Here is a 19,852-nt window from a genome sequence, read left to right as displayed (position 1 = left end):
TGTGCTACAAATATAAATTCAGGATGCAATGTCACAGCAATGCTCTGGATATTAAAAATGTAAGTAGCTTCAAACAGCCACTAAACAAACTAATGGAAGAAATATCCACAGTGGGATGAATCTCATAATTAAGTGCTGCATCACAATGTTTGTTCTGTAGTGGGGGACGGGCTGCAGTCAAACACAGCACTAATTCTTACACTTCCTGCATGCTGGATCTTGCAACTTCAGTGTTCTTTACTGTAATTTTTTTCTAATACAGTGAGTTTTTGTTGCAGAAACAGAGGAAAGGTGCTCCAACAGGTGAAAAATCCTCTTCATAAGTCAGTTGGGCTCCCTTTGCAAATTATTTGGGCTATCCATTCCGTCGTGCTCCTCTTGGAGAGCAAATAAATAGAAGACTCAGAAAACCAGAAACTCATAATCTGAACTTTCAATGGCTTTTGTGTCCTTATTTATGTTTTCATTTCATCTACTGGGTGAAAGGACTACACAACTTCATTTTTAAAAACAATATAGTGGGGTTTAGCATGCTCTGAAGCAGTCTTGTGACCAAGAGGGACACAACATCCCCTGTTCTGTGGTGTCTGGTTTTCCAAGGCTTCCCCACAGGGTTCTGTGCAGCACCAGCTCAACTCAAAGTCCTGACAATACTCCTCCTCACTCAAGAAGCCAGCCCTTGTAGCCACCCAAAAGACTGCCCTCTTCCCATATGGACAAGATTGGTGCTTTTTTAAAAGAGTACCTCAGCCTTGGAGCTGAGGTTCCTTCCACAGTTTTTGTAACAACCCCAAACTTGGTTTTGGCATATTAAATTAATTCTAAAATCACATCAGAGTGCAAGAAGCTTGATTCTCCTCCTCAGGACTCACTGTTCCCAGTGTTAATGGTAAGGGTGCTGGTCAGAAAGAGAAGACGCTCCCTTCCTCTGGCCAAGCAGTTTTACCTGCAGAGATGGCAACTCTCCCCGAGGCCTCTGTTTTCAGAGTCCAGAATAACCAGATATATCTCACTGAGGCAGACTGCCCCTTCAGGGCAGGAAGCTTTTAATGGTTAGTAAAAGGGCTGACATACCTCTAAGTGCTTGATGATACAATTTGGTGTTTGCTTTGGTCTGCCACCAGATGAGTGGGATGGGAGGCAGCAGGGAGAGCAGCCAGTGTCTGCAGCAAGACGCACCGAGTCAGTGCTGTGCTGCAGATGGGAGAAAACCTGCATAAATTCTTGCTGTTTAGTTATTCATTTTACCAGCCGCAAGAAAGAGCTGAAATAACTGAGCAGATTGGAAAGTCAGGTAAAACGAAATACAGAAATGAAAGTTGCAGTTACAGCAGCACCGCAATGTACAGGCTTCCACCACTGAATGGCTGTGGTACTCGACTTTTGATCACCATCTGGCCAGTTTATTTACAGTCTGCTCAGCACCTTTTGCTTTGAAACAAAAAGGCTCAAAACCAGGAGCTAACAGGAATTTCCGTTTCTGAATTTCTCATTACTACATCTTAAATTGTCGCTGCAGAGAACTGTCAGGAAAAATAATATTCAGGGCCTGAGGCATACTTGCTCTTTCACTAATGAAGCATGCAGCCAGGTGTGTGAGGGACAGGGCAAAAGGGAATCTGCGATCCACCTAAACATTCCCAGCCCCTACTCTACCATTTGACCAGAAGCTTGCTACTGCAACTAGAAAGAACAGCTAAAGGCAGGCAAGGCAACAACACCCAACGTTGCTTGTCACTCGGTAAAAACAATATTGTCATTGCTATTAACAGGTCTCACACTAACTTTGCAAGGTAGCAGGACTCAGGTTTTTAAGCTTGCTATTAACTCATTGTGAGAACTTGCTGCGTGAACCAGAGCTTTGTACCAGGTTGTCTTGTTGATGGGCAGTTGAAGTGTCAGCAGTAAAGGCCTTTAAAATGGAGACCTGGATTGGAAAACAGAGGCTCTAGGGCTATAAAGAACTTGCTAATATGCAGCTAATGGTTACTGAAGCACAATCTTAAGAGCTCAAGGAAAACTGCCCTAAGAATTGGGAAAAGAAGCAGCAGCTAAGCAATAAATGATAATCAGAGACAAAAAACCAGCTAATCAACAAAGTACCTGGCTTGGTCTGAGAAAGCTTGGCCCTAGCACTGTGCAATATATGGTCTGGGTCTAAAGGCAAACAACTGCCTAGAAATCAAGCATCTTGTAAAAGGACATCCTGAGTTGAGGAGGGGAGTTACCTCTGCGGGATCATTGAAACTGTAAATGGCCTGCCTGCCTCTCTTCTTTCCCTCTGCCTGCCTCTCCTTCCCTCTCCCCCATCTACCTGCTTCAAGGATTCTGGTTGCCTCTGCCTGCACTGAGGACCTTCTGATCAGCCTGTCAATTGCCCAGGGTGATGTTCAGCAGTATATGTGTGTCTGAGAGTGTGTTACCTCCATCAACTCTGTTTTTCTATGCAGTAACTTCCCTGAGCAGCCTGTCTGTCTTACACTCACCATTGCTGCTGGGCTCTTCTGCTGGCACGCACTGTTCCGCATCCTCAGGCTCCAGAAAGTCTCTCTTCAAAACCTCAATGACCTGTATTCTTCGTAAACTCACAAGGTCTATTTCTTTTAACTTCTTTTCCAGCTGCTTTACCATTTCTTTGATGGACTGGCTAGTCAAAATTGTGATCTGAAACACAAATCAGAGTGTGCAACAGCTGCCTCTACCCTAACCCCCTCTTGACAGGTCACGGTGCCCGGTCTGTTTGAATAGCCAAGTCCCACTACGGAGAGAGGAGAGAAATCTCCCTAAAGTTATCTCATCAATTCAAAAGCAGATCTGAAAGCATATTTTTTTTTTTTTGAGCTTTGGCTTGCATTTAAGCCAATACAAAACGATTGAGAGGTTTGCTGCAGGAACACCAACGGACTCTGTGCCGCTGCTGGAAGAAGATGGAACGATCCACAGCTGCTGTGGTCTGTGCTTAGCACTGGGGGCTAGTGGGGCTGTGTGCGTGGGAGAGACCGTGCCTGAGGCTTCCCATCCCTGCATCAACTGTAGTTCAAGCAGACTAAATGTGGCCTTACCTGAAGGCTGAATGGGAATTGCCTTTTTCTTAAAAGGAGTATATAGTCTACCGTAAAGGTGTTTATTAAGAGAGCAATGGTAGATGTGACTCCCACCTCCTGGTTTTGATGTAATGCTGAGTGAGTGACTGCAAAGAGTTTCTTCATTACTGACAATCAGCAACAGTTTCTAGAAACATGCCAGCTGACACCAGCTGCTACCCTGAGAGGGTAGTTAGGTGAGAAACTTTCAGGTTTTGACCTTGCCCCGATACTTGGTGAATGGTGAAGTACTGAGTCTTCTCGGTACACCTGCGCATTGCTCTGAAGGACTAGTTAATAACCCGAAATGAAGGACAAGGTGCACTTTAGGTAAGGCTCCTAACAAGTGTCCTGTAGGGAGTATGTGGGGAAACTTAATAGTAGGCCTTCACAAATGAGTTCCACTACAAAGATATTAACAATGCCAACAGAGTGCCAGTTCAGGGGTTAGGGATGGGGGCTTTTGAGGGGGTGGTGGAAGGAGTGCAGTGGGCAGGGAGTATACCTCCTCCATCCAGATCTATTCTTAGTGTTTATCTATGAGGTACTGGGGATGAAGCAGTAATTGTGATCTCCTTTATGAACTGACAAACACGGGTAACAGAAACTGTTCTTGATGGGGAGCGAGGCTGGGGCGGGGGGGGGGGAGGGCAGCACCATCTGAAGATGCTATTATCTTTTTTACACAGCTATAGAGAGCGTTTCCTATACTACTAAACCTTAATTTCACAAACACCTTTAGGCTATGTGATGGAAGCTCACCTGCACACCCCCAAAGGAGAGCAGAGATGCAGAGACAGGCAGAAGAGCCCGGATAACGCCCTGGCCCGGCCAGTGCCCTCAGCCCACCACAGCCCCCCTGCCCCAGCCCCGAGGGGCACCGGGCAACCACATCAGGGGCTTGGAGGGAGGGCACCTGGGGGCCATGGCCCGGGCTGTCCCCAGAGAGCCCCTCTCCAGGCGTGAGGGCCACCAGGGAGAGTCAAACGCCCTTCCGACCAGGGTGGGGGTGGGGGTGGGGGTGGGGGTGGGGGTTGCCACCCAGGGGCAGGGGACACCTACAGGATGCAGGGGGAGAGCGGTTTGGGATCGCACAGGGCTTATGGCGGGATGTTCAGGGGAGGAACCCAAGTGGCCACAGGGATGGAGGTGGGTGGTCTGGGAAGGAACTACGTGGGGAAATTGAGGGGTGAGGGTCTACGAGCAGCCGGTTCCCGTGTGAACAGTTGGCTGGTCAGTCCGCCCGCCCGGCCAGGCCCGGCCCCGATGGCCACAGCCCATCCCAGCTCCCTCCCAGCCCCCTTCCCAGCCCTGGGCCGGGGCAGGGCTCCCCGCTGTGCGTGGGGGGTGTGGGGGTGTCTCAGCACAGCGGCTGGAGCTGCGGGGCAGGGGCCCGTGTGGCTGCGGGGCAGCGGCTGGAGCAAGGGCGAGTGAGCCGCCATCGCCAGCCAAGCTCAGCGTGGGCCAGCTGGGGAACAGGCAAACGGCCTGGGAGCACGGGGGTCTCCGAGGGTGAGACCGTGGAGTAGCTGGGGACCAGGGGAGTCCTGGCAGCTGCGGCTGGAGTGGGGCTGCAGCCTTGGGGACGGGGATGCCCAGATGCCAGCCTCTGGGCAGACGGGGATCCAGGAGCAGCCACTGGGCAGACTGTGTCTGAGCCCAGCTGCTGGAGGCATCCATGCTGTACGTAGGGAGACAGATCTCTGTGTGTGTATATATATATATATATATATATATATATATATATCAGGTAGTGGATCTCCATCCTGCTCTGCCAGAGAGAGGAGCAGGCTGAAGCCAATGGTGCAGTGCGTGTCTGTGTGACTGCTCAGAGTGTGTTATCTGTGACCTGCGTGACCAGCACGCATGTATATATGTGTTATATACATATGCTCTGTATGCATCTGCCTGCTGGGAACACATTCTCAGCCTCACAGCTGGTTGGGCCTGGGGGCACGGACCTGTGGCAGCCTTGCTGATGTCAGATCAAGCCTGTTTTCCTTAACGGAGTATACCTCTCCAACCAAACTCAGACCTAGTGTCTGCCCCTGAGTTACTGGGAATGAAGAAATTATTATGGGCTCCTTTTAGGAACCAATGAAAAAGGCTAAGAGGGACTGTTCTTGAACTGCGGGTAGCTGAACTGTCTAAAATATATAATTACATTTTGCAGTGCTATAGACAGAGCATTTGCTATGCTGATGCACCTTTATTTCACCAAAACCATAGCTACATTACACCTGTAGCCTATCACCTCCAATTTATCCTTTTCACCACTTGAGTCACACTAGCACGTGCTGGTCAGAGACCAGGAGAAGTATTTTACCACATACAAAAATTGAGGTAGCTACTGTGACTTCCCTTCGTTTTACCACACTTTCTAGATATAATCCCTTAATGCCATTACACTTCCTAATCTGACAAAAAACAGGCTACTGGTGACTGGAAAAATGCTTTTCATCCTATTGCAGATCAACCACACTTCCTGCCCTGTAGCTGCTGCTGAGGTTTAGCTTCACTGACGCTGGTGGTTTTTCTGCTCTGAAGTCAGGATCTCAAAGGAGTAAGCATTTTCAACACCTTTAACAGATACTTGTTTTTTAAATGATTGCAAGTTGTAACAAAGTCTGCCTCCTGCGCTTACTAGTCAGCTAGGAATATTCTTGCCTCTTTGCTGTTTAACTGTTAGGAAATTTGCCTGAAGACCACATCTCATTTGCACAAGCAAATTACCAGTGGTGCTCATGTGCTATAAATACTGGCTATCGTGGTCTCACGCTAGAGAATCTGTACTTCTAAACACCACCACAATGGCTCCCTATGCACTTGCCTTTCTGCTAGCTCACATGTAAGTGTACTTCATCAACAGCTTCTAATATACTATGTTTTTTCACCCTGCTACCATTCATAGTCCTGCCCTGTCTTTCCTGCCCCTTCCCACTGAGCTGAAGCAGGCATGTGCCAGGCTGTTCCGCTGCCCACAACAGTGGCTGCATGTTCCCAGCATGCAGCTCCGGAATAGTCTCTTCCACATGGATGGAAACATGTGGAAAGCTTTGTGGTGCGTTAATGCACCACAACAACATACAAAGCATTAAATATTGATGAATAACAAACACTTCAGATAAGTCTTACATTAAATCTTAACTGGAATCAACTGATTTATGAGAGCACTTAACTAAGGTATGAAGCTCTTGAAACAGAAGGAAGAAATTGTATTGGTAGAACCTGACATTCACCCCATGGAAAAAGAGATGGAACTAGAGAATTACAAAAATTTGATGAAGTAGGGCTTATTTTGCCTTGCTTGTGCCTTATAGTTCAATGCAGAAATACCTCTCCTAATGTTTTCTAATCACAAAATGCTTTGGGTTGGACGGGACCTTGAAGGATCATCTAGTCCAACCCTCCTGCAATGAATGAGCAGGGACAACTTCCACTTGACCAGGTTGCTCAGAGCCCAGTCCAACCTGGCCTTGAATGTTTCCAGGGATGGGGCATCTACCAGCTCTTAGGGCAAACCTGTGCCATGTTCCACTAACGCTTTAAAGTATCACAGAAACAGAATTGCTACTTCTCTTCACAGTGAATAGAAAATGCTTGTGGGAGGTGTTAAGTACTTGGTCACCACATGTGGTCTACCTAATACAGTTGAATTTAAAAATGCCTATTTTAACTGGCTTAAGTTATCCAGGCTTTACTTCCAAGCAGGTACACTCCACACCCCCACCCCCACTTCTTTAAAAAATACCACATCTGAGCAAAAACACTCAAATGCCTTCTGAGAAAAGGAAACAAATAAAAATCCAGCTTTGCATAAAAAAGTAAATGCTTGTGATGAAACCAAAATTTCAGTCACTGAAGTATCTGAAGCAGAAAGCTGCCTTTTTTTTTTTTCTAGAAACATAGCCTTTTGTAAAGGTGAAATACCCCTCTGCCTTTCTGTGATCACCTGCTTTTATTTTTCATCAAAGATCTGAGAATTATAGGTGCTCTTCTGCTCATTTCCTGGCTCCTTAGTGATCTGATGGTGCTTATTTACTTTTAAGCTAAAGGCCAAGGCCACCCGTTAGATCCCATTTAGGTCTATGAAACTCCTTTTGTTGGGATTTGCAGAAGACTGAATTCATCTGCAGGTCACATTTATGCAGCATGCAGAATGGGAAGGATTGCCAGCTTGGAGGTAAGTCCTTTATCCTTTACATTCTCCACAGAATTAAACTTGAGCTAAAGTTTCCTCAAGACAGGCAGGTATGATGTGCTGCCTTTTGGAAGCTCTTAGTACCTTCTCCAGTACCTGTGCTAAAATCAAGTGTACTATAATGCTTCAGATCTTTTTGTTTTTTGAATTCTCTCTCTAGTTTTATGATATTTTTCAAATTAAATAGGATCACTATAAATTGTATCCACTAATGAAGCCACAGAAAAGCGACTCTTAATTTTTCTTTCCCTCTGCTTTATAAGGCATGCATTCTTTGAAGAAACACTTGATGCCTGTCACAAATAGCTCAAAGAGAAGTGAGGCAGGGGAAACAGGGAATGAAATATAGTTAGTGTGGAGCAACTCAGAGGGAAGACCAGAGCTGGCAAGGGTGACTGTTGTCTGTGGTATCTGACAAATCCCAGACAAACCAACTCATGTCACCAGCCTGTCCAACAAGACTTGTTTAGCTGAAGTCGCTGCCCTTTCTACTCTCTCCTGGCAAACTGTCAACAGCCAATCTCAAACTTCACAAAGCCTCAGCAGCAAGGAAGTATTTGCATGTGGTGTTTCAAAGCATTTTACTCCCACTTCCCAGGGCTTTCCTCCTTAGAAGGAAGTTTGGGAACTGCTGTGGCAAGGAATGTAGACTAACACATAGCCTAGAGCTGGGATGAACAGAAATAACCTTTCATGATGCAGGAATGCTTATTTAGCTGTAGAACTCGCTTTTAGATTGTATTTTATGAAACTTCCTAAATTACGTGAGCGTAGGTGGAACATGAGAGGTACATATTTATAAAGCATGATTCATAAAGTGGGAAGTGAGAGAGAGCTCTTAATGCACTGGCAGCTGCACCTTATTCGGGGCCTTGCAAAGTGCAAGGAGTGGGGACAAAGTGCTGCTGCATCAGGATTACAGCAGGCACAGTTCTCCCCTAATTCTCTGGGCCATGGGCAAAGCAACTGGATTGCCCCGTTTTTTCTGTGTCTGCCACAAAGGTGTCAGAGATCATCCTTTTCCCATTCACCCAGCGTAGGGATGCATGCCAAGAACAGACACGAGGCTTCCTGAGTTTCAGGGGCCGTCTGTTGTACACAGCTTGCAATGGTCTTTCTAGACTTCAGTTATTTCACCCAGCTGTTGCCAATGATGTATTGTAAGGGACCCCTACTACAATTTGCAGAGTAGGAGCCCTGTGGAACTCCCAAGCTACCACTGAGTAAAGAAAAATACCAATTATAAACAAACCCTCTTATTATTCCAAATACTGACCATAACTTCTTTTTCCCCTGAAAAGTGATTGTTTGAAAACCCTGTCCTTTGCAACCACACCAACTATTCTCAAGATGAAATGTGTTTCTTTTGTCTGTATGGGTTCACCTATGATGAATTGTGGACATGCTTTCAGGCACAATGAGGACCTTTGTACAAACATCCTACTGTATCAGTGAAAGTTCCAGGCACTATAATTGCAAAATGTCACTGTAGGCTTCAAGGAAAATCACATCCGTAAGTACTGTGAATATCTTTGCCTTTGACACAGTTCTTCCATGAAAGTAATCAAAATAAATCCAATAAACCATCCAAAATTAAATGCCTGGAAATGAAATTATTTTTTCTATACTGTAAAGTAAGTCAGTGTCCATAAGCAAGTCAAACCTGAATCTGTCTAGCTTCCACGAGCATTCAGAGATTGCCACATGGGGTTTTTTGGAGGATTTATTTTCTTAATTCCTCTCTCCCTCCCATGGTTGTTAGCTACCACACAGACTATTGTCTTCATGTGCTAACAAGTGGCAAGTCTGGTGGATGGCTCCCACGACCTTCCCAACATTTTCTTACCTCAACAGAACTATTTGTTGAGCTTCCTGCTGCTGTGTGTCTGCTGTATTGTTTGAACTGCTGCAATCCATCCTGCACAGCTTGTACCACTCCATGTCCCCGCTGTGGGAAAGAGCCCTCTCTTGGTAGTGAACGGAGCTCTGAAATGCAAGCTTGAATTCGTGCAAAGTTTTCTTTCACTTGCTGCAAAACAGAATTCAATGAAATTGAAAGGCTGGAAACATCAAACTGATAATATGAAATATTTTTCCATCATATGAAAGGAAGTTTTTGCATTCATAGCACTGAGGTAAGACTAGGTGCAGGAGCCAAGTCATAAAGCAGTGAACAGTGATATGAATCAAAAACAGCTGATTGTTATGTTGACAACACGCATGATCACTCCTCAAGTTTTCAGCTGTCTATCTGTCGCCTGCTGCTAGCCAAAACGCAGTGGTCTGGCATGCCCCTCTCCTCTGGCCCTGCATAACACAGAGGCAGAACTTGAGATGTAAGCAGCACTGAGGCGGTGTGACATCCCCAGGCCACAGCCACCCCTGCCGTGTCGGTACGCCTTTACTCCTTGAGCTACGGATCTCTGGAACCTGTGTTCAGAAGGGGTTGGAGTCACACTGTTGGCAGTGGGTTCAGAAAGGGGGTTATAGGTCCAGGAGCAGCTACCAAGAGGAACAGCCTCAAATGTATCCTTTATCATTCTTAATACACCAGCTGTGGGGCTAGGGCAGCGCGAGGAGAAAGAACTGCGCAAAAGCGTCTGGGCTGGGGCACTCCCACAGAACACCCCTTGCTTTAGAGCCTGGACTGACAGACAGCTGGGCTGACTCAGGAGGGCATTTCTTATGCTTTTATACTGCTCTTCTAGGACATGCACCACAGTAATGATTATCAAAAAGGCAAATACTGATAGAAGGTCTATGAACCCTCCTGCTTCAAAGATGGGCTGCCACAGCAAGCATGAGAAAGAAAAAATGATTCTATAGCTGTCATTTATAAACATGTTTTATTCCTCCAGACAACAGCTACCACTGTAAAACGGCTGCCCTGAGGACAGCTGGTCTGACTTATGATGGCAAGATGAAGATTATAAATGCACAGATTATTAACCCATTGTGCTGCACTACGACGCTCTGTGTCAGTCTCATGGCTTGGTGGAGGGTACTGGGCCATGTTCTCACTGACAGCTGTGGTGACTTAGATTGCTTGCAGTCCAGGGCTGCTGAACCCTTGTATCACGTATGTTACCCAGCACTTTCCTGAACTTGGCGTCACTTTGCAGTGGTCACCTAAATCCATAGAAGGCAGTCTGAACATGAACCAGGCTGGCAAGGATCATGGTAGACCACTCTCATACTCCTTCTCCACCCCGTATTAGTTGAGGCTACCTGGTATCTATGACCCTGCCATGACCTGGCCTTAGCATAGACATGACAATGCTAGGGAGCACCCAGAATTCAAAGGTGTGTGGAGCATCTCAGCTAGCATTCACACAGATGTCAGCTCACCTGAGCTTCAAGAAGAACTTGAAGGACTGGGACATACCCAGCAGGTAAAGTGGCAAATTCTGGCTATAGGAGAGATTGTTAGTGAACTCTACCAAATCTCTCTGAAGCAATATAAGACACTGCTGCCAGAGGTCACCTTCCTCACATAAGAGGCAATAGATGAACATATGACTTGTTCACTTCAGGTGCTTGGAGCTCAGACCCACTGAACCTCCCCTGAGCAGCCACGGTTTACAGCATGGTCTTTCAATGTGACTAAGTTATGAACCAGGGGTCTCAGGACTGCGTTCACAAACAGCTCTGATGGTTCTGTAAATACGGTGTGGAAGAAAGCTGGGATGGCTCAAACCTCACCTCAGAATAGTGAAGAGAGCAGTCTTCAGGAAAGACACCACACTTTGTACTTACAGTGAAAGAAGTGTCTGGCCCATTATGTCAATTCTGTGAGGTTAGCAACCTTCAATAAATGCACCAAGCTGATGTAGCCAGGAGCCTCTTCCAAGTGCTACAGAAAGATTGTCTGCAGTCCAGATGCCTGCCCTGCAAACCCCAGGAGGCAGCTGCAGCTCACGCAGATGCAAGCCAGCTGTCTCAAGTCAAGTATTGATCCTGACCGGCAGAGCAGGGGTCAGCACGGGCTGCAGGGCAGCCTGAAGTCCAGTTAAGTACTTGTCCGTCGGAACTGGCACCAGCAAAATTACGTTTTCTCTTGTCTATGCACAGCTACTTTAAACGCTAACTTAGATTGCGAGTGTACGTAATCTGCAGCTTTAACTCTGGAATGTGCTTTGGACAGAAGTTAAACTTCTAAGCACAAACTGTGGTGTTTAACTCTTTCTGACTGCACCGCTCTTCGGCGCACTTGACACCCAGCTCAGTGCCAGTGGCCTTGACATCTCTCTTCCCATGTGACCCTGCTCTTTCATTACGCCACTCCCAGAATTCCTAACATCACACTTTGCAGCGTCTGGCAAAACATTTTAATCTGCAACACCCCATCACTTCCAGAGAGAAGCTACCAAAATGAGAGATGAAAGCTGCCAAGAGCCAGGGCAGACACTGTGCTCACTGCACCATCTGGCTCTTTCCATGTGTTGTACCCTCATCCACTTTCTTCATTTGCTAGTCTCTGTAGCTCACATCTTTCTCCCTTGTTTCTTTTTCAGTCCTTTTTGTCAGGGAAGGTCTGGGAGCTGTGAGGGATGGCTGCCCATCCCAAGGGAAGACCAGTAGGAAGAGGGCCCATCAGCTGGAGGCTCTCTGCTCAGAGTCCTTACTCAGTCCCACATCAACATTTTCTGACCCTTGAAGACCCACTTCCCCTCTTGTCACCATCTGTTGTCCTCCACGGTTATTTACTTTCTTCCTAGTTTCCTTTTCCTTGGCACCCTATTGCCCTTTCCAGGGAAGCCCTTTGGAGCTGTTAGAGTTAGGCCAATAGGGGAGACCAGCAGGATCAGAGACCATAAACAAGTGCCCAGGAAAGACTAAGAAAAGGGTGACCGTACATGATGCTTCCCCCATGTGCTCTCCCAATTTCTATTTTCAGTCCTGGGGCTTTCCTGACTTCACATTATTTGTCTAATAAGCAAGCTTTAATATAGTCTATCTTGGTTCCTCACTGAGAAGTATCGAGTTTATTTCCAGCTAGATCAGAAAGTCAATGTGATAAACAGCATGCCCTATTGAGACATAGGGGCAAATTTAGGAGCACAGGAAAAGCAAGGTGGCCCAAGGTATTTCTGAAGAAGGCTGAAACAGAACAGATATTTGTCAGATAGAGATGTAAAAATGCTTGTGATTCCGGAAGCTGCAGAGTCAGATATCGCTGTTAGTGAAATTAGGTCCGTTGAGGAAGACAGTAATCTTGCTATGCTTTACTGTTCCTAATAGAAAAAGAACAGTTCTGGAAACAGCCTTCAGTACAACAGCAGATGTCTAAAATAAAGAGACGGCTCACTAGGCAGAACACCCAAGCAAAGCTGGGGAGGAGTGGGGGCTCACACTAAAGTCGTGCCTGTCCACTGGGTATGTGCTACTGGCTCAAGTCTTTGAGCATGAACTTTGCTGTCTTGGACAAGTCCCAGAGAGACACAATATTATGCCAGAAGAGCTGATGTGACGACCAGTCAGGCACACGGGAGAAGGAGGTACTTTTTAGCTCCCTGTACAGCATGGCTGAGTCCAGCATTGGAATGCAGCATCCGAAAACCACAAAGAGTGAATACATAGAAGGCTTGGAAGTTATGAAAAGGCCTGTAAAAATGCCTTGCAGCTAAGTTTTATACTTTGTTCTCTTCCACTTACCAGCTAGAAGATTGAGAAGGGACCTGCTTATGTTTAGAGGAAGAAAGTATAAAATCGAGGTTCTTCAATCTAGCCAAAAGAGGAAATATATTAAGAAAACCCTGGAAGCTTAAGTCAGTAAATGCAAGTCAGAAACCAGGTGCAAGTTTCACAATGACAATGATTAACCACTGGAAGAAATTATCAACAGAAGTACTTGATTCTCCACCTTGTAATATCTTCAGATCAAAACTAGATGTCTTTCTGGAGGAAGTGCTTTAATGATATATAGGTACTTTAATGAAATATAATAGCCTGTAATATGAAGGAAGCCAAACAGTGACCTAAGGGTTCCTTTGTCTTTAAAAACTGTGATTATCAAAATAAGGAATTGCTGTTTAAATAAAAAAGACAGCCTATCATAAGCAGATGTTTCATATGATGGAGCAAGTAGAGGGACTGTGTGAAAGTGCAGCTGCACACTGGTGGCCCGTGATTAATCACCAAATGAGAGCTCAGATTGCTGTCAGCCAGCACACATTGGATCAGTGTCAGTACATACCTAACAGATATAAAAGCAGGTATTTGGCCCCAGACATTTACAAATTAACTTGGACATAACACAAAATCACAGAAAACAGGCCTGGAACCTGCTGTGAAACAGATTACCTAGTCCATCCTACAGTGACATGACAGGATGAATTACATGTAAATTTCTCCTAGGAAACAAGACAAGTATCTGTTCTTAAAGCCCCTAATGACAGTGACTTCACAGTATCTCCAGAAAATGTTTCTTTGGTATCCCTTTAGTTATCCTTGTCACATTATCTATAACCTGGTCTACAAAATAAACACTACCATTAGCCACAGTCTTCTTGCAGATCACATTTGCAAAATCACTGTTGACCTCCGATTTTTTTTCCGCAGTTGCCGCTACCTTTCCTGAGATGTGAAAACTTAACAGAATATTTCAAAATGTTTTCACCATTGCTGAATAAAGTGGAAGGATTAATACTGTGTGTTTACACTAATGCAGTGTAAATGAGAGTGCTCAGTATGACTACTTATAATAGTATGCCGTCATAGATTCCTGTGAACTTTATGATGCTGTGTAATCCCAAACTTTTATTGTAGAGCTGCTAGTAATTCTCCACCTACATTTATTCCACTGCAGATCCCTAGATGAGTGAAATACTTGTTGTCACTGACTTAGAGCTCTGTACTTAAAAGCCATATAGGTGTGGCACTTAGGGACATGGTTTAGTGGCGGACTTGGCAGTGTTAGGTTCATGGTTGGACTTGATGGTCTTAAGAGTCTTTTCCAACGTAAATGATTCTGTGATTCCAGGATATTTCTCAAATTTGGCAACAATTTTTTGAATTCTGATCCTTTCCCCTTAAATGTCTGGAACCTCTCCCAAAATGGTAATATTTGTGTAATCAATAGGTATACAGAGCACTTCACCACCCAAATTATTATAGCTGTAGAGCTGCATTTGATAATTACGACAGAGAAGCAGTACAGATAGCGCAGATGGTAGCATATGAAAGGGAGAGGTACAACAGATGTTTTAGAAGGGAACAGCAAAAACCCTAATTTATGCACATCAGCAACTTCACAGATCAAATATATGACACCCCTTTTAAACACCGTTCTTTCACAAAATTCACCTCTCCCATGAAGTCTATGAAACTGCTCTTTGAGAAGGGTTAATTTTAGAGATGCATTTGTAGTAAACTGTAACTTTCTTTACTGAACTGCAACAATGCATTTCATTCGTGTTTGTCAGATCCCAAGAGACATAATTCCGCACATACCGTGAAGGGAAGCAGACACTCCTGCTGGTTCTGCACCACGTAGAGGCTCAGCAGGGGAACACGGCAGGTGCCTGTCAAAGCACAGGCCAAGCAGAGTGTGTTTTCTAGAGCTTCGGAGAGTACCGAACAAGTGTTGGTCTGCGATGGTGATGTGACATCCACAATGAGAATCCGTGCTGGCTGCTGGCAGTGTACTTTAGTAGCAGGAAATGTTCTCCGTGTTTCTGAGAGTAATTTTCTGGAATTCATGGCTTCTGAACATGGGTATTAAATATCCTGTTATCCATCTGCACCTGAACAGGAAAAATCAACAAATAAGAGCAATGAGTGAGACTCTACCATTCACCTGAAAGCAACCCAAGACATAGCAGACACTAATGAATTAAGACTGCTACAGCTTTTGCCAAAGCAATTGTTGTCCGTGCTCTAAGATAAACACACACAAAGACAAGGGAAAATGCTTAGTCAGAACACAAAATGGTTAAATTAAACAAAATGCATGGCAGATACCCCCTTACAGATGCAAGTGGAGCTGTTAAAAATGTTAACAGTAACATGTTAATCCATGCCTAGCCCACGGATGAGCTGTATGCTGTCGCATGATCCCTCGGTACGGTGCAGGTGCGTGGCACCAGTCTCCAGCAGAGAAGTGATCTCCAGCAGCTGGCGGACAGCAACACTTTGAACTCCTCCTCCTACTTCTGCAGTGTCCAAGTGATTATACCCAAGCACCCTGAGGAGAACACATTCACCACTCCTCAATGCCCAGTATGAGATAAGTAGCTGTCACATCCAAAAAAAGGCCAGCACAATGCTGCGAGAAAATATTGTACATACAGAGATTTTACTTTGTGGATGGTGGAAAACCAGCCTTTATCCTTCAGAGTATCTAACACCCGGGCTTAGCTCTCTGCACGGACAAAAGCCTCTATGAATACAGTGGTAAGGCTGCCCAGCAGTTTATCTCATACTATTCAAGAACATGGGAGTGCTGCAAGATTTAAATATTCTGTAATGTCAGGAACTCCAACAGAAAGTGTTTTTGGCCAAACACCGGCTTTGAATCCCAGAGCTGGCTGGAGATGCTAGGAATGCTGTGCACAGAGGTGGCTGTGCTCCACGTGTCACAGGGCTGTGCCAAACAAGGCAGAGGTTTGTTGGAACAGCTCGGTGGTGCTGCCAGTGTTGCAGGCAACAGCCTGCACAAGGAAGGAAAGGAAAGACAAGGGCCCCTCAGTTCCCGGCTCCTGGATGCAGTGTCCTGGAGGACCACAGACCCCTTAGGCACATGAACAGACTGCGTGGTCAGGATACATTTCTCCCTGCCTCTTTTTTTTACGTTTCCTTTCAAATGCCCACCCTTTCACCCAGCAGCACCACTACATACCTCTGCACAGGAGGCTCAGCTGGTGCTGCTCTAGAGATTTCCCCCCAGTGTTTAAGAAAAGTTGACCGTTTCTGTGAAATAGGAAGCAGAGACGAAGCAAACAAGAGGGGTGTGCTGTCAGGTCTCGTGCCCTTCCTGTGCCTTGCATGTACAAAACAGAGGAAACCACTCAGCCCCGAGCCCCAGGTGAGCACCTCATAGTTCGGCTCAAAGGTTTAGAGGCAGTGTCTTCACATGCACCCATCCTCACACCTTAAAGGTGATGTTTGTGTGCGTCCCCCCCTTTCCCGTCAATGCATACATCTTAAGCACAAGATTCAGCACTTTCCTGTTAGAAAACCTGATTTTCTTCCTTCATCATGAGATCCTGCCTAGAATCTGCTCTTCACTAAATCTGAGCATATCTGCAACAAAGCACTTGGTGCTGTTTCTAGGGTTATAGAAAATGCTTCAAAACTGTATCTTGATCTTGATAATAACAGCAGTATGGAACCTTACAAGTCTATTTGTGCCCAGAAAAGTGTTTGTATAATTGCACACACCTTCTCAATATGAACTAGAATAAATTCTTTCTTCCTACAGCTGTGTAAATCCCCAGCAGGCTTAGTAAAAGCTTGAAGCCACCCTGGATTTACGCAGTTGGGCTCTGGTTAGAACCCAAGCCAGTATGCATTCCCGTAATTTGTGTGGTATGTTGAGCTGAGACAAATAACTCCTTTATGTTCACCAAGCAGACAAGCTACTATATTTCCTACAGCCCCCAGAACATTTCTGCAAGTCTTGAAAAGAGCAAGAAACACATTTCTACTTGATTGATCATCAGAAAAAACCTCTGTGTTTCTAGGATGCCTGTCAGTGAAGGCAAGACAGAGTGATCACAGATTGAATTTCAAAACTGAGGCCAACATTTCAGAACTGGTGAAAATGTTACAGATACAGATACAGATCATGTACATATGTGTAGCTATCCTGTTTTGACTAGTAACCTGATATATTTTCACTGGAAAATGAAAAACTCTTAGACACCACTTTAATCAGAGTCTCTTCTGGAGCTTTACAATTTACAGGAGAGTTTAATAAATTACTTCACTGGATCTGGGAAAATATTTGTCTGTCTATATTTTTTGAGTTGAAGCTTCATGCAACTGAACTCTGCAAGCCCCCAGTGTTTTCTCAAACAAGGAAACAAAACCCATCTGGCAGTAAGAAATCTAGAAGAGCTGGGTATTTGATTTGCATTGGTTTCAGAGAGATCCATGAGCCTTGATTCTGAAAAAGATGTAGTTTTCCTGAATTTGAATGAATTCTGCTGTTGCTGGCACTGTACAGCACTATGCTTATTTTAAACTGCTTTAGTAAAATGGATCCCTCATCAGCTATGCTCTTTATCAAGTGAATGAATTTCATGTCTTCGTAATTGTGGTGTCTTATCCGTACGATTTATATGCATTTCTCTGTACAATATTTGACACACAGTGCACACTGCCCACCTCTCTCACAGCCTACACCAGTTACACTTCGCTGTGATGAGGTTGGATAACTGAAGAATTCTGCATAATAGTCTAACTGGTTGCTATGGTAAAATCACATCTTCATTTAAGCAGCAAGTGAACTGACAGAGAGCCTAGCTTAAGGGATTACATTGTAATTTGGTGTGCATGAGTGAAAACTGTTAGTTCTAGCAGCTGCTATGACATTAACTTATTGCTCAATAACACAGAACTTACCAACTGTCAGAGCTAGTTGCTAACAGTGATGTACGTTTTGCTCAATGCAAGAAGACGTACATTTTTCAGAAATGAGAAAGGTAAGGACAGAAAGAAAATTTTGCCATATTGAGTGACTTGTGAGTGCTGGTGACACTCTGCAGTTGCATATTATCCTATGTGCCTAAAAGTTCCACTTATGCAAACCCATCAAATAATAGCCAAGTCTAAAAAAGTGTAAATGAGAGGTGACATCAAAGCCACTGGTTAAAGAATACTATAGATAGTCTCCATCTCCTTTCTAATGTAAGAAACCAGCAAAACTTGGATCCAACCTTACTCTTTAAGTGGGAAGAAAAAAACCACGAGAATGAGTATAAAGAATGGCTTATGGAGTAGCAAAGCCCTACAATCCTACAGCTATGGAGACAACTACTTTAACAGTGGTCAGTTTGCAGAGAAGTAGGGAATGAACCCAAGGAAACCTTGAGATGCGATAATAACGAGTAAAAGCTATGGGCAAGAAAATGCATGCAAAATGGTGGGAAAAAGGCACCAGCACACAGTAACAGTCAACATGTTTAAGGACAATAAAGATTTATTCTGTAAATTATTAAAGAATAAAAGCTACTCCTTAAACACATCAAGAAAGAGACAATCTCCAAATACTATAAATGTGCTATTAGCTTATAAGGATATGATTTTCTTTAATGATGCAGAAAAGTGTGCAATAAATATTTTGACCTGCATTTAGAGAAAAACTAATTATTCTCTTTCCCATTAGTGGTTAGAGAGGACGTTAACCTGCAGCTGCTAGGACTGTGAGCTTTACATTTCAGAAAGGGGATCTTTGTGCCCGGGAGCTCTCTGAACCATTCCTGCTAACCTTTAACTCATCTCAGAGCTGAGCAAGTTCCAGAGTAACCATAATGCTCTTGCTTAAAGAAAGAACATGCAAAATGATTAAGATAGCAAGAGCCTACTTGTCATAATGCAAAATTGTCATAAGGCAAAATCATAAACAATGATATAATGCAGTCAATAACAAATTAAAAAACAGTAGCATAATTATGCAAAAAAAAAATCTCATTAGTCAATAGATTTCAGTGGGATTACATATAGGCCTAGGTGGTCAAGACAGGAGAGTCAGCAGAGTATAATTTGCCTCTATGAAGCATTCATATTACTATAAAAAACAATGAATCCTCTCAATGAAGAGATAAAGAGCCTGCTAATGGAGAAACTGCAGGTATCTATAAACAAGGACTATTCTGTAAAATGTTTCCACCGCAGTTATACAGCAATCTATTTTTTTACTTGATGAGGCAGAAACTAGATGATACGCAAAATTTCACTTCATAAAATTCATAGAAGACACAAACACTGACATTGCAAAGAAGAATCATTTATAAGGGCTTAACACAGTTGCTTATCAAACTGAGTCATTTGCATACCATGCATTTTAATATAGCAAATGCAGTTAACCAAAAGAGCAGCAGAGGTAGCAGAAGATAAGAGCTTAGGTCACCTTCAGGAAGTCCCCGCGCTGCAAATAGCCAGAGGCAGGAGCGTGGTTTGCTGAAGCACAGAAGCACCGCTGCAGACTCACCCCCTCGCTACACTCCCCCCAAAGCATTTGCTGTGGGTCACAGGTTCATGGAGCAGATGGATCTTGGGTCTTACCCTGTGTCACTATTTTCCTGTATTTATCATAAATTATACATTTATATATCATTTATCACAAACCAACTTGCTTTGGTTAATGTGTCGTTTTCTGAATAAACTTCAAGACCCCATGCGATATTCTCATGCGGAAAACAGCTCAAGCTGCATAAATAAGTGGGTTTACTAGGGAAAAAAACAGCAAGGCATAGAGAACCCTGAGCTGTGAAGTGGCTATGCAGTGTGGACGGCCTCTGGCATGTATCTTTTTGTCTACCTAGCCTAGAAAGGAAGGCATTTATTTAAAAAGGTCAGGATGAACAGAAGAATAAAAACAGACAAAAAAGCTAGCATGATATCA

At 44.4% G+C, this 19,852-nt stretch overlaps 1 protein-coding gene across 4 annotated transcripts in view; it reads right to left on the bottom strand.

The window, feature by feature from the left end:
• The window catches only part of LOC121086060 (meiosis 1 associated protein), a 37,638-nt gene that overhangs the window by 14,541 nt on the left and 3,245 nt on the right, over positions 1-19,852 (bottom strand). For 3 of the 4 annotated variants that reach the window (XM_040589249.1, XM_040589240.1, XM_040589258.1), the window contains exons 2-4: positions 14,737-15,029; positions 9,131-9,313; positions 2,487-2,664 (exon numbers count right to left, since the gene is read on the bottom strand). In XM_040589249.1, coding sequence (XP_040445183.1) covers positions 2,487-2,664; positions 9,131-9,313; positions 14,737-14,985 — 610 coding nt within the window. In that variant the 5' untranslated portion in view covers positions 14,986-15,029. The remainder of the gene's footprint in view (positions 1-2,486; positions 2,665-9,130; positions 9,314-14,736; positions 15,030-19,852) is intronic. The other variant, XM_040589267.1, reaches the window with a different exon arrangement.

This window comes from Falco naumanni, chromosome 1, assembly GCF_017639655.2.
Source record: "Falco naumanni isolate bFalNau1 chromosome 1, bFalNau1.pat, whole genome shotgun sequence".
Lineage (NCBI taxonomy): Eukaryota > Metazoa > Chordata > Aves > Falconiformes > Falconidae > Falco > Falco naumanni.
Note: the sequence above shows the minus strand (reverse complement) of the source record. Positions and strands in the feature narration are given on the sequence as shown.